The sequence below is a fragment of the Simochromis diagramma genome, unplaced genomic scaffold (genome assembly GCF_900408965.1).
Source record: "Simochromis diagramma unplaced genomic scaffold, fSimDia1.1 OVJJ01000387.1, whole genome shotgun sequence".
NCBI lineage: Eukaryota > Metazoa > Chordata > Actinopteri > Cichliformes > Cichlidae > Simochromis > Simochromis diagramma.
In genome coordinates this window covers 4,282,985-4,297,152 of record NW_024387152.1, presented here as the reverse complement: position 1 = coordinate 4,297,152, position 14,168 = coordinate 4,282,985, and the positions used below count along the sequence as shown (strand labels likewise).

The 14,168-nt window shown below is 43.8% G+C and overlaps 1 protein-coding gene and 1 long non-coding RNA gene across 10 annotated transcripts in view; one reads left to right on the top strand and one right to left on the bottom strand.

Moving 5' to 3' along the window:
* rerea (arginine-glutamic acid dipeptide (RE) repeats a) overlaps positions 1-14,168 on the bottom strand; it is a 127,555-nt gene that overhangs the window by 21,899 nt on the left and 91,488 nt on the right. For 8 of the 9 annotated variants that reach the window (XM_040047895.1, XM_040047898.1, XM_040047896.1 and 5 more), the window contains 5 exons: positions 13,824-13,928; positions 6,150-6,198; positions 5,047-5,171; positions 3,037-3,136; positions 2,213-2,311 (listed from right to left, as the gene is read on the bottom strand). In XM_040047895.1, the coding sequence (XP_039903829.1) occupies positions 2,213-2,311; positions 3,037-3,136; positions 5,047-5,171; positions 6,150-6,198; positions 13,824-13,928 (478 nt within the window). Of the gene's footprint in view, positions 1-2,212; positions 2,312-3,036; positions 3,137-5,046; positions 5,172-6,149; positions 6,199-8,845; positions 10,244-13,823; positions 13,929-14,168 lie in introns of those variants that run through there. The other variant, XM_040047902.1, reaches the window with a different exon arrangement.
* Positions 9,235-13,751, top strand: LOC120743894. The gene is made up of 2 exons (XR_005698273.1): positions 9,235-9,347; positions 12,631-13,751. It is a non-coding gene; the product is annotated as an uncharacterized LOC120743894 (long non-coding RNA).

Below are 14,168 nucleotides of genomic sequence, written 5' to 3'. Positions count from 1 at the left end.
TTTATTTTATAAACACGCGAGATTTTTCTTGGGCGTAATCTGCAGTCATCGCCTTAGTCACACGTCAAAGGGTTTTGGTTGGCGCTGGCGTCAAGGTGATGGATTTCCGGTGTCTGACAGTTGCACTAATAATGTCACGGTGAAGGATTGTTCGGGGATTGACTGTCACAAATCTTTCTGGAGTGAAATAATGTTCTGTTCCTGCGAGAGGACAATAAAAATCAAACGACACTCTGCTTTGAGATGCTGTCACTTCGTCCAGAGCTGTAATGAAACGCCAAACATATGACTGTGGCAGCGGTCCTGTCGTTTGAATGTGTGTGTGCGTGTGGGGGGGAGATTATTCGCATTTCACTCAAAGTTTAGAAGGTTGAGACGAGGTCCAGGAGTATATGCTGCTGCAGCCGTAATCACACGGAGGACAGGAGATGTGAGTCAAAGAGGGAGGAAGGGAAGGTGGCAAGTGACCCCGCAGACAGGCCGATTCTGTCATTTCAGCGGTCCCTGCTGTCACTTTTATTCACATCTCTAAGAGAATGGCTGGGGTGAGAAAAGAACAGGCAGGGATAATGAAGCCAGTCCTGGAGGCGACGAGATACAAGAGGGAGGAGGTGGAGGAGGCAGAAGAGCGACGGGGGTGATGATGAATAAATGAAGAGCAGCAGGGCTGGTTTCTGCGAGTACGTCAAGGTTGGAGCTGCATTTACACCTGTCCCTCAAGGCTGCAGGGCTGAAAAGGCACAAGTGGTGATCAGATCAGTGGAAGCCGTGTCCTTGGCCAAGAGTCAAGATGCTGCTTCCCCCCCGGGCGGCAGACGCTGTGTTGCAGGTGAAATCCTGCTGACTGCCTCCACCCGCAGACACAAAACGCTCTCGGGACAGAACATGGCAGACGCTGCGTACCGGACTCCCCAACAGCTCCTCGGCTCTTGTTACATAACGCCGTCAGCACGGTGAGATGAATCCGTATAAATGAATGAGTGAATGGAGCAGAACACAGAGAGCAGCGGGGTGACGGTTTCAGCACATCATCTCCCAGTGGAACAGCAAAATAACACAATCAGACACACATATATGTACATAATAATGGATGTGACTGTAATGGAATATTCGGTCTATTCAAATTGCCCAAATGATTTGCTGTGAGCTTGTTTTAGTGTCTGAGTCTCCTGCTGCCGAGACAGCGTTTCTTTGACAAGTGGTCTGTGGTCGACCCCGCTGTGGTCGAGTGTGGCAATAAAGCCTCCCATCACCGCGCCCCGTCCCTCGCTCTGATTACCTTTGCACAGCTGTGCCTGCCATCGGCAAGTGTAAATACGAACGCACAAATAAAAGGCAAACTCATAAGTAGTCCACAAAAAAGGAGGGCTCACTTAATTTGTTGCGATCCGCCGCGGCCCTGCCGTGGGCCGAGGGTTTAATTTAAACGCGTCCGTCGTGTTTGATTACAAGACAAACGACGCCCATTCATTTCCACTGGATACGAGCTGGAATCAAAGTCTGCCAAGCGTCAGGATTACGAAAACAATATCACCGAGAGGAAAGGCTGATTCACTGAGGAGGAGGAACGACTAACAGCAGCCATTCAGCGAGAGAGGCGGGCGTTTGTTTCTAAGATCTACAGTCAGATCCTTCAGCAGTGTTATCTTTAAAAGAGCCCGAGTATACAAACATGCAGCGCAGTGTGTCATAACGCATCAAGGCCAAAGCCGGAGCGCTCAGTCGTTCTGACACGGTCTAATTTGGCGCTTTCATTCCCCTCCTTCCCACTCATGATGCAGTGTTTGATCAGGGAGAAGGGCTGCCATTTTCTGATCCCAGCCCTTCAACAGCTGTGCTGAAATTCACATCGAAATTGAAATGGAGGCAAACGTTACCAGCCCCCCCTTTTTTCCCCTCTTCTCCCCCTTTTCCAGGCTTCTATGCTAAAGATTTATTCTGTGGGTGATAAACAGGATGCAGCTGCTCTTGAGCCTTGGAGGAGCTGGAAACTGACAAGTGTTTTTACTGATGTTTTGTGAGGCCAGGCCAAGAGTCTCAACAGCTCCCTCTAAAGTCAAACGGCAGACGAACAAGAGGCGCACAGAGTGAAATGAAATGACAAAAACAGCAGCTCGCTGTGGAAACCAACTAATATTTATGCAGCCCGTGTTATTTTTAGATCAGCACGCGTTTGCTAATGCGTGACAACATAAAAGAATGGCTCTCTTACCACTTCATCCTCAGACCAGCACTTCTCTATCAGTTTGGGTACCGGCTTTTTCACCAGACGCTGCAGAGCCTTGCCGGCGTCGTAGCTGCTCTCGTGAAGCTAGAGGGGAAGAAAAAAACAACAACAACAAATAAATGAGAAAGCAAACAAACATAGCTTTTTAAAGAAAACATTTATAAGGGTGCCAACTTTCTTTCCAGTCTCACTAAGGGCACCTGAGTAGTATCCGCACCTTTTAATGAGCTCAGAAAGCAACGCAAAAAGATTTTACATCCAGGTGTGACTGAAGCTGTTACTATAAATGAGAGGGATGTCACACACTAAAGACCCAAGACCCCAGCCTAGATATAACAACAATAACAGTGACAAAATCAATTGCCGTGCTTCTTTTAAGCTTTGTGTCACATTCGGCTGGGCGAAGCAGACAGCGCTGGAGCTCTTCCTCTGAGAATAAACAAGCATCACTCATTGGAATTGCAAATGGAGAGTAAGGTCAAGAGACAGTGACCTGCCCGCTATGTTAATTTTCCAGTTTATAGATTTGGAATATAGATGCCCTGTTTATGGTGATTATAATCTCTTTCTTGCTCTCAATTCCTCCAGTATTCATTATCAATCCGACGGACAAACCTCGCGTTATGCCTAATGCACTGCCGGCTCCTGAGGACGGGTTTGCTGAAAAGGACTTATCACTGCAAATCACTGCACAGTGAAATCACAGCTGAACGCACCGTACAAATCTCTGCGATTCATCGTTAACTCGGTTCATTTTCTGTGATGCACGCTCGGCTCGCAGTATTGAGGCTTGCTGCAAGGCTACTTACAGTGTTAAGTGCGTTTAATGTAGTGTCATCTCGAGACGCTGCTAGACACCCATCTTCTGTTGAGCCTCCATCACACATCCCTGCGAAGGCAGCCATGCTCCTGTGGACGTGACACAGATGATGTAACGTTTTTAAAGGAAAGGCCACAAATCTAGCTAATCATTCCCACACAAACATAAGCAGAGGACACCTGGAAACAGTTCCTGCCATTCAAACGTGGCTACCCACATAATGTTGAATAAACAGCCTGCACACTACCTCAATATTGAAACACAGAGTTCACCTGACTGAACAAACATGATCGCGCAGTCCATTTATGTGCATATCTGCAATTATATGATTAAGTTTTAGAGTCAAACAAACATGTGATTCAAGTGCAGACTTTCAGCTTTAATTCAAGTAGTTTAACAAAAGTATTTCATTAACCCTTCAAGAATTATGACCATTTTCATAAAGTCGCATATTCATAATAGGGGGCCATGTATAAAATTTAACTGGACAAACTAACCCAGTATTAAATAAAACAGCTTGTCTGATGTGATCTCCCTGTTCTTGAGTGTAACCGGTGGTTTGCACCTTATTCTAAACTCTATGTGCATTAACGAAGACGTCTCTAGACTGTAGACTGACGCTAAGCCAACCTACTTCAGCTCTTGACTCGGTTACATCTTACAAAGTTGTTTTTTGTAACCATGGAAATAATTTAATCATCATGCAGTTTAGTTGTCTTCTGTGGTCTTTCAGGACTTCTATCTCACTGGGCTTCACATTTAAAATGATAGTGAAAGGCTACAAAACATAATTTCAACACTTTGAATCAAATTCAGATATTATGTCTGCCTCATTTGTTAGGAAATAATAAAGATATTCAAAAAAAAAGAAAAAAGGAGTGTTAAACAGTAGATCTATTGAATAAAGCAGTGCTGCTGAAGTGAGATGCATTTTGCTGTAGTTTCAGCTTGTCGTGCACCTCTTCATTTGTGTAACCTGCTGTGGGTGGCACGCTGCCGGTATCGTGCCAAAAAGCAATCGCCTGCGAAAAACTGATTTCTGGTATTTGCCAACAAATGATTGTGGGAATTTAAACTAAATAAATGACTTGTTGGAGTGTAATTTGTCAAACACATCTCTCATGAATGATAAAAAAAGTCACATTGAGCCAGAAAGAACAGTAAGGCGAAGCTGCAGTTTGTGCCAAAATGACTTTTCTATATATTTCCCTTCATTTATCCAAGTAAAAAGTATCACTGACATTTAAAAAATGTTAAAACAGAAACCGTAAATAGATCGTAACTCACAAAAGTTACTGCTGGCACCTGCGGCGTGCTCGTGGGCGCGCTGCACCTCATTTGTAGAAAACATGAACGGCTTTGGAAAATTTTACTCGCACGTCATAGTTTATAAATCATTAACAAAATATTGTTGCTGAAATTCTTGAATCATGCAAAAAGGTAAACACTGGTGTTGTTATCAAAGTTTGTTCTGTTATGTACCAATTTCTATGACAACACCTGTGTTCACGGCAGCAATTATGATCATTACCTCACTGGCCAAAATATTATGGACCCGAGTGTAATTGAGGTAAGGCTAAACATAAACTTCAGTGGAAGTTGTGCAATGCTGTCTGGCATGGTGGCATGGTGATTAATTACACTGTGGCCTCTGACACAGAAACCTGTCAACACACATCACTGGAACTGGAACAACATCCCATCGAGCTCTGATGACCGATTGCATCCCAAGATACCGAATGTGATCAGAGGGCAACACTAATAAAAAGCAATAAAATACCAACTTCAGCAATTCCCATCCTGGAATTGATCCTGGACAGAGAGATATGATCATGGCATTTACTTTCACTGACAAAGAGTATTTTATTCATATTTGTAGGTCAGAGGTCAATTTAAAAATCACTTTTTCCCCCTTTTTTGTGTGTGTGTGAAAAACCTCCAACAGCTTTAGACCTTGCATAACTGCCAAGTCTGAGGCCCTGTGTGTCTCTGGGCTCACCTTGCAGCTCTGAGGTACATGAGAAGGTCACAGTCATTGACCCCTGGCATCCAGACCAGCTCCTCATTCTCGGTTACGGCCTGGCCACCAGGGGAGGGGAAAGGCTGCAGCTCCGGGAGCTTGGCCTAATTAGGTCCACGGAGGAGGAGAGAGACAGATGGTGTCACACTACAAATAGCACACAGGCTTGAAGAAAATATCCTCTTTCAGCCGCCTGTCGTCAACTTTTCACTGTGTGTTCCTGAGTGGTGGGACGGCAGGAAGCTACTGTCACAATAGTTTAATACACAGTATATATGACACCGAATTATAAATACTCTGAAGGTGTTAGTTTAAGATGGGATTATGTAAAGATACCTGACATTAAGGGGAGGGTAACACACACACAACTTTGTAGAGTTTCAGCACAACTAAAACCAGCAGGCGCAAACATTACTGTGAACAATCATGCAAACTTAATCCAATCAGTAATTTCATTCCGATGTTCCCAGGCAACATGTAAAGATTTATAACCGTGTGATGTTTGCTTCAAGAAAATTTGTAAAATTAACAATAACTGGTGCTGTGAGTCCTACTAAGTGCAGGCCGGTCTTTAATGACTACACAGTAAAATACAGCTTTAATCTGTCAAATAATACACATGCATAAATCACAATGATTCTGCAAAACAAGGGCACAGACTGTTACACTGGTGCTCTCTAAAATCCGGATCTCCTGAAGTAATTAAACAGTAAATTCTCAAAGCTTGGTTACATTTGCTGCCTGTGCTGTATTTATTGCAAAAACTGTAACTCTGAGTTTTTGCTGGAAACCACTACTTACGTCTGTGACGCAGTACTGAACACGAGACTTTTCTGAATCTAGCCACAAAGTCGGTGAACAGAAATATGATAATCGCTGCAACGACTGAGCCGGATATCAGGCGCTCAATCTGAGAGTGTGTGTATGTTCACATAAAATAAACAGATGAACAAAAAACCCCTAAAATCTCAAAACTAAAAACATAATTCCCACCCAGAGATCAAATAATGCAATTATTAGTCTCTTATTCAGGTGAAGCCCTGCGGTTCGAACATTAATGTGTGTGCTGAGCAATGACTTACTTGGTGACTGGGTCCCACTCGGATTTCCCCCTGTGTGCTGTTTAGTCGCCTGAGAAGAAACAAAGAGAGCAGATTGAAACAAAATATTTACACGTCACCATTTCAAAAGCCGGCTGTGAGAAATCTGTCAGCTCTGCAAATCCTGTTTAATTAACTAAACAACTGCTCAAACGGCAAAAATCACAAACTGACGATAATAAAAATCTAACCACTCATGACCAAGACTACATCCAACAGAGTGGGGATGGTCTGTATTTATTCATTTGTTTTCAAATGTGGAAGTCTTTACGGGGAAAAAGTACAAAGTGTTTACAGATTTGGTTCCTGCTCGCCTGCTCCTGCACAGCGAGCCGAGCAGTGCACATTTGCAGGCATGATAACGTGGATGCAGCAATAAAACAGAATCCCCAAAAAGGAGAAGGGGGGAGTGGAGGTGGAGGGGGAACTGGCTCTGGATATGCAGGGTGAAAACGGCTGCTGGTGCAAATGTTGGTAGCCATAGCAACTGCAATTTAATAATAGTGTACCGAATCTCCAGCTGCAGTGGATTAAAGAAAATGACAAGATGTTCCTTTTGAAAAGCCTTTTCCCCTCGGTCGCCTAGGCAACAGCGCCGATTTTCATACAAGCGAGCGCAGAGCAGCCCAGAATCTGTCAGCGTGATTTGCACTGAGAGAAGCTCGCACTCCATCACCGGAGGAAACTCGAGAGGCCGCAATCCTCCCGTCCTCTTTACAGTCCTCAAACCACGCAAACCCTGCGACGGGCTCAGGTTTAGCCCGTTTCCCCTTCTTAAAAAGATCCCCTCAGACAGGAGAGTCCGATTAAAGGTTTAATCCACATCCATCCATAGATGTTATGATCTGCCAAAAACCTCCACACCAGCACACTCCAAAAACCCGAACCTCAGCTGCCAAAACACCGCCTGCCGCTTCGAAACATATCGAAATACTTCACTTGGTTTTATTACCAACGCTCTCAGCGAATAAGACAAACTAAATATAAAGCACTCAGAAACTGGCAGCTACAGTGATGAATAGTGCTGATAAAGATGAAATACGGTGGTTCTCTGCGTCATCAGCAATCCAGATAAGACTATAAAGGTTTCATAACAATTTCATAAGCCCACTTAAAGCCGGGTTTCAGACACCATTATATGTCTGAAACTTCCCAAACAGTTGTGAGTGGCGAACAATGAACAAACAATAACCATTCCTTTTGATTTATTAGAGCAGAACAGATATACCATCCACATCTGCACATCTAAACGCCTGCATGACAAAGGGAGAAAAAAAAAAAAAAAGAAGAGGAAAAAAATTATTTGATTTACAGAGTGTGTTCCTGCACACAGTGAAAAAAGTTCTCACAAAACGCGTTTCTGACAATGTGCAGTCGGGCCAGGTCCACGGCACATTTGGCAGGAGGCAGTAAGGATGACAAATGAGGACCTGTGCTCCAGAATGAGAACAGTGTGTCTGAAGACAGCCGTGCTTTAATGCTGCGCAGGTCCTGAGAGAGGAGGCAGAATACAGATCGCAGCAGGAGGCTTGGAGGAGTTTCCATAAAGACTGCAGGTACTCTTAAACAAAAGCAAGCCTGCAACACAAGCACTGATGCCTGTGATAAAAAAAAATAGATGCATATATATCAAGCATTCCTTAATCATGCATCCAGCAGCTGATTTTTATACTTATTGAGAAATCCTGGTCATCAGCTTAATACAATTATTCATAGCAAACAAAGGAAGGCATGGATGGATGAAGCACTATCTGGGCAGCTGTGCTCGAGTATTCATAAAACACTGCCCCCACTAATAATGACCCCCCACCCCCATTAAGCAGCTCAAAGCCTGTTGCCTAGCACAGTAAACACTATGAAAACATGGCCACTTGTTACAACAAGTTCTGCTCTAACTCAGCATTAGCACACGATCTTGTCAAGTAATTACAGGCTTACTTATCAAAACCCAAAACAACAACGTGACAGTCTGGGCAACTTTGTGTGCAATCAAGGATAGCCCCGCCCCCTCCGCCATCAATTCCAGCCAATCGCTGAGCTAGACTGTGGCACACTGACATAATTGTAGCGCAGCAGAAAAAAAAACAGAAGAAGAAGCAGCAGACTCAAGTTGGTGTTGTTGGTATCGTGATCGGTAGGCTTGTGTAAATCGCAGCTGGCAGCACAGCCGTCTGAGCTTTGCCTGCACCCCCTCCCCGGCATTGCTTCATACGCCATGTCATCATCCCGGTTGTAAACAGGAGATGCAAAATGGAGCCAGGGAAGCCTCTGCTGGTCTTAACGCACACCATATAACCACACCGGCAGCACGTTCACCAGCCCCACACTTGCGGATGAACACCCCGACAATGTGCGTTTATCGGAAGCTTGAATGAAGCGCATGCACAAAAAGGTGCGGAGCGACTCCAGACGCGTAACGGTATGCGAGGCTGCGGTGACAGCCTGCGCGTCCAGAAGCGTTCGGGCTCCCGACACTCGGTTTTTTTCTCCCCCGCCACCGACACACAAACACAGCCGGTTAACACAATGACAGCGGCGCGGACGGCTCTCACACACATCACACAGTCCTGTCAGACAGCTGGAATGCGACTCCATGAAAATAAGACGAGCCAAACACTCGCGCACTCGCAACCGATAAATGGCACGGGGAAAGCGCGACAATGTGATCGCAAACCTACCTCCGGGGACTGAACAAATCGTCCATTTCTGACATCGAGCCCTAAGGTGGGGGTGCTGACACTGTGTGTGTAACGCTGGTTGAAATTAATTCCCCTCTCACACCTATTCCTAGGTGCTCAAAATGGAGAACCACGCATTCGCTCCCGGAGAGGTATTCACTGAGCTTGTGCTGTGACCTCAGCCAGCACGTACAGCGTCGCAAGCTCGGCTCGCTCCTCTACACACACTACTGAGCATGTGCTGCGACCTCACACACACGCACGCACTAAGAGGCAGGCAGACACAGCCGCATGCGGGATACGGAATTCATCTCTCCTCGTATGTCTGCACCATAATAAACAAGAGTGAAATTGCAATGCTGCAGACGCCGAGCTCGGAATACCAAACGAGGAGGGAGGAAGGGAGCGGAAGACCGAGAGTGGAACAGGGGGCCCCGATGGAGGGGGGTTCCCAGCTGGCAACCATCAGTGCCAACAACAAGGACAGCTGTCACTGCAACACGTGAGGCATTCCCCGCACAACCAGTGATAATAACACAAGGGGGGTTCTCTCGTTTTGTACTCGTGCACTTGAATGAATGAAAAAGCTCATCGTGTCTAAAGAAATGTTATATTTATACTGAAGGGCATCAGCGTAAAAATGCATCAGTTAAAGTGAAGATCAAGAGACATATTAAAAAAGTAGAAATATTCAAGTGTAACAGAAAAATAGTGGCGGGCGGGTCGATACCAACGCTGGTATTAGTATCTGATTGATATTAGCCCGATAGGATCGATACTTTGTTTCTATCCTCCAAGTTCAGTATGTAGAACACTGAATTGTGCTTCATAATAATTGTTTGGGTTTTTTTGTTTTGTTTGTTTGTTTTGGAAAAACTATGAAAAACGTTGGAACGCTTTTGATTTGACTGTCATGTCTGTTTTATTTACAGCTTATTGAACATTTAAACAACAGAACTGGATCCAAAGTGCTTTAGAGATGGACACGTTTACATTACAGGTCTCCAATAAATAAATAAATAATGTCAAAATGCAGGAAGAGCAAAAGGTGTGTTTCGTACACAGTGAAATCACAGCGATTTAGTGGTCATTAAAATGTGCAGATTAATGATGATTCATCTCAAATCATGACATACTCCTACCCCTATACAGGGATGGGTACCGGTATCCGGTGCCATTATGACACCAGTTCTAACATAAACGGTAGTAACCAGACCGAAAAGCAGCGCACATTTCGGTGCTGTTTTTTTTTTTCTTGAGATGTCATACACTTTCGATTTTAGCCAATAACTTTACCTTCGCAAGGATAGTAGGCGGGCCCAGGTACGTACGTTCTTTTAGAGCAGAGCTACATATTAAAAATGCCCAAGGCGAAGCGGTCAAAGTCTGGCTGTACTTCACAGCAAAAGATGCAAACTCAGCAGCCTGCAACAAGTGCTTTAAGCTGATACTGTGCAAAGGAGGTAACACCTCGAATCTGATGAAACACCTGGCGACGCATTGCGTTTTTTTATAAAAGCCGAGAAATGCACCGTATTTGATAGCTTGCTGCAAGACCTCACACCGGGCACATCTACTGCGGGTGTGGTGCCTGTTATCGGACCCGGAGTTAGCAACATCCCCCAAGAACCCGAAGAGGAGAGTCCTGGCCCCTAGCCCTGCCAGTGTAGCAGCAGCAGCCGTTCTTCTCTGCGTGAGTAGCTTAATGTTGTTCGTGTGTAAATTATGTTGAGTAGGCTAACCACGTTATTAAATTAATGCATGTAAGGTGAACTAGCAAACACCGTCGTAGTTACATGCAGCTGTCTTCTTATTTGATAGAGTGATACCATATATGCCCTATAGCTGCAGAAAAGGCTAACATTGTTATCTTTTTACAAAAAAACCCAGCAAAACATGAGAGGTTTTAGGACAAAGTTTGTGATCTCCATTCTTTAAGCACCAGTTCGAGCACCGTTTAAGCACCGGCATCGTTTCAAAAGTACCAGTTTGGCAGCGATATCGGATAAAACCTAAACAATACCCATCAATATTGGAATTGGTAATGGCAATACTAGCTCTATATTTACTAAAACTTTGCCGTATTGCATAGCACTACTGAAACACAGCGCTGTGCTAGAAATCGATCCCATGAAGCTCCTGGTGCACAGTTTTTGTGCTGATGTTAATGCCAGTTCAGATTTAAAGCTCTGTAGTTACTGAGTCAGCAGAGTGTTGGAGACGTTTACGCACCATGAGCTTCAGGTCTCCACTCTAACTTTGCGGCCGAGCTCCTCTTGGTTCCGAAACACGTTGCAATAATAGCGCTTATAGCTACGTGTGGAAGATCTCCAAGAGAAGAAATTTCACATACTGACTCCTTTCGGTGGTGACATCATGTCAGAGCGTCATGCTCAAATTCATTCAGCTCTTCAGAACGACCCATTCTTTCAACAGTGTTTGTAAAGGCAGACTGGGTGGCCAGGTGTTTCATTTTATACACCTCTAGCGTTAGGATGTAGCATCGACTTTCCAAGCATTGCTCTGTTCAGTTATGACACTTAGTAAAACTGCATGCAGTGTCCCCCCTCCCTCATGTTCTACGGCAGCCTCCTTGCAAACCTGATGTGCGGTTAAGAAAATGTATGGAAAGACGGTTTGACAAATATTTTGATAATATTCTTATTATAACATTTTGAATATGACTGGGGTCATGCAAGCAGAACATTTTGACTTGATATTTATGATTCAGACAAGGCCTCCATAAATACATGTGGGGATATCCTGGTACCATTTTGTGGACATGTATATAGTAGGGGTGCAACGATACACAAAATTCACGGCTCGGTTCGATACTTTGGTGTCACGGTTCTATATTTTTTTCGATACAATTTTTTTTTTTTAATGTCTTTCAATTTGTCATTTATTAAAATTATAAATATATATTTTAACTCAAAAGTACAGTTTTTAAATGTAATGTTGCTGAAACAACAAAATAATTAAAAAATAAAATAAATCTATCTGATCGAGAAATCACTCATCTTTGGAAAAGAGTTTATTACAGAGAAATGGCTCTTTCCAAAATAAAAGCTATACTATACGCTTCTTCTGGGCTATATTCTCAGCAGCATATTAAACATATCATGTCCCCATAAGGAGAATCATGTGCTAACGTCTGTCTAAATGACTCGGGTAAAGTTTGTAGCATTAATCTCGTTAAAATGACATTAACGCCATAACGCGGCAAATCTCCGTTAACGAGTTACCGCGGATCGCCCTGTGCGTGGGACTGGACGGCGTCAACACGTTAACAAGCTAACTGCGCTAACGCACTAGTTCCCACCAATTGAGCATTGCGTGGCACATCCGACATACTGTTTTACTTTTGTCCATGACGCGCTTACCATCAGGGTCATGCTTCACATGAAAACCAAGATAGTTCCAAAGGCCACATCTGAATGAGGGTGGGGGAGGTTCAATTTCGGGTAGCGTTGAGGCAGTTGCCATGTTGCAACTAGCTTAGCTTCTGTCTTGCTAGCTTGCGCTGCGCTCAGTGGATCTGCGCTCGACAGTGCAGCCTAGGCGCAGTAGTGGAACGCAGATCCACTGAGCGCTCAACACATACAGCATGGTCAGAAGGAAAGTTGATAAAATAAATAAAAATTTTTGTATTGTTCATGCATATGCGTACCAAACCGAAAGCACTGTATCGAACGGTTCAATATCGATACGAGTATTGTTGCACCCCTAGTATATAGCACAATCATAATGTGTAATCTGTTGATTTGTTTTGCCTCTTGTCTTAGGGGCTCTGCAAGCCCACATTTCTGCACAGAAGGAGAAACACACCTGGATATCAGCAGGCCTGTGGATAAGCACTGCCAGAAGGTGATTGAAAGAATGAAGAAGTGAGGAGTGTTTATGTGGTTGAACAAGACAACCGTCATTGGAAAACTCCAAAACATAATCTAATGCACAGAAGAAAAACAGCAGAAGAGGCTCCGCTTTGTCATATGTTGATGTGCTTAACATAAAGTTAGGGCATTATTATCTGAGCATACAAAACTGCGTGTAATGAAAATATGTTTTATTTTAATTAGCTACATAAATATTGTGAATTTTGTCTTTTTTTAAAAAAAGAATGTTTTCTAGTTTTCCAGGATGCACAAGGATCAGGATCTGGAAACTCAATCAACATTATTTTTCTTATTTAACACCCGTACCTCTGCTGCCGTGGCATATCAAAATGTTTTCAGTGAAACCTTAATCAGACGCTTAACGTGCAGGATCTTGATTCTAATCATAATTTTAACGCAAAAGATCAATGTTTAAAACCTGACCTGCAACATGAAAAATATCGATACATTCCCAATAAAATTACAAACCATGGGGGGTTTCCCTGGCTCATTCCCCATAATTGGACCACATCGGGATCATTCTTTTTCGTCATCATTAGACATTACACGTTTTTTTAAAAAAAAAGAAAAAAGAAAGAAAGTAGAGACCTCAGGTCTCATGTGGGGTAAAAATAGCTTCTCTGTATAGCTCCTGCATGCGTAAGCTTGCTAAAAATGTATTATTTAGCAAGTTATTTAACACTAATGCAAACCCCAGCAACATGCCTCATCCGATATTAGCTGCATCAAAGTGTCTTTATAATGAATGGCTATTTTTGTCTCAACATAACAATGAGCTGCCTCATACAGGCATCGATTAGCAGAAAATTAGCTGTCACCTACATTGATAATTGTGTAGTCATCCTAACAGGCTTTATTGCCGGAGACCTGCTGCTTTTCTTTTTCTGATGTGAAAATGAATATTTTTAGATTTTAGTTTTTGTTTGTTTAAAAAAAAATGCTGAGGATGTCAACCTGAACTTCTGATGGATCGATGTTGTCCTGATTTAATAAACGTGGTGTCAGTGTTGTGCAGGGCTGACTGAATTTCAGAGCTTGGGGGAGAATTAAGACGGGTGCACCATCAGTGCCGGTAAGCTCACCTGGTCTCTGGGTTATATCCAAGGATATAGAAAAAGGAGTCCATGCGGGCTTTGAACTCCCGGGCAGCGAAAATGTCAGAGAAATGGGAAATGTTGCATTTCCCCCTGCAAGAGAGCAGACAGGCTTTATTAGACAAAAACAACCAACATGACAAAGTGACACCCCAGCATGAGCACAAGTAGCCCTAATTAGAGGCTTCTGGTATGTTCGCCTATAGGAGGGGACAAGTGCGACAGCAGGTATCTGCTGCTTGTCAGCACCTGCTGACTTTTGCGGTGAAATATCAGGCTCTGGCTACTTAAGCCGTAAACACCAGCTGAACATGTCAGCGTTGCCTCATCTGC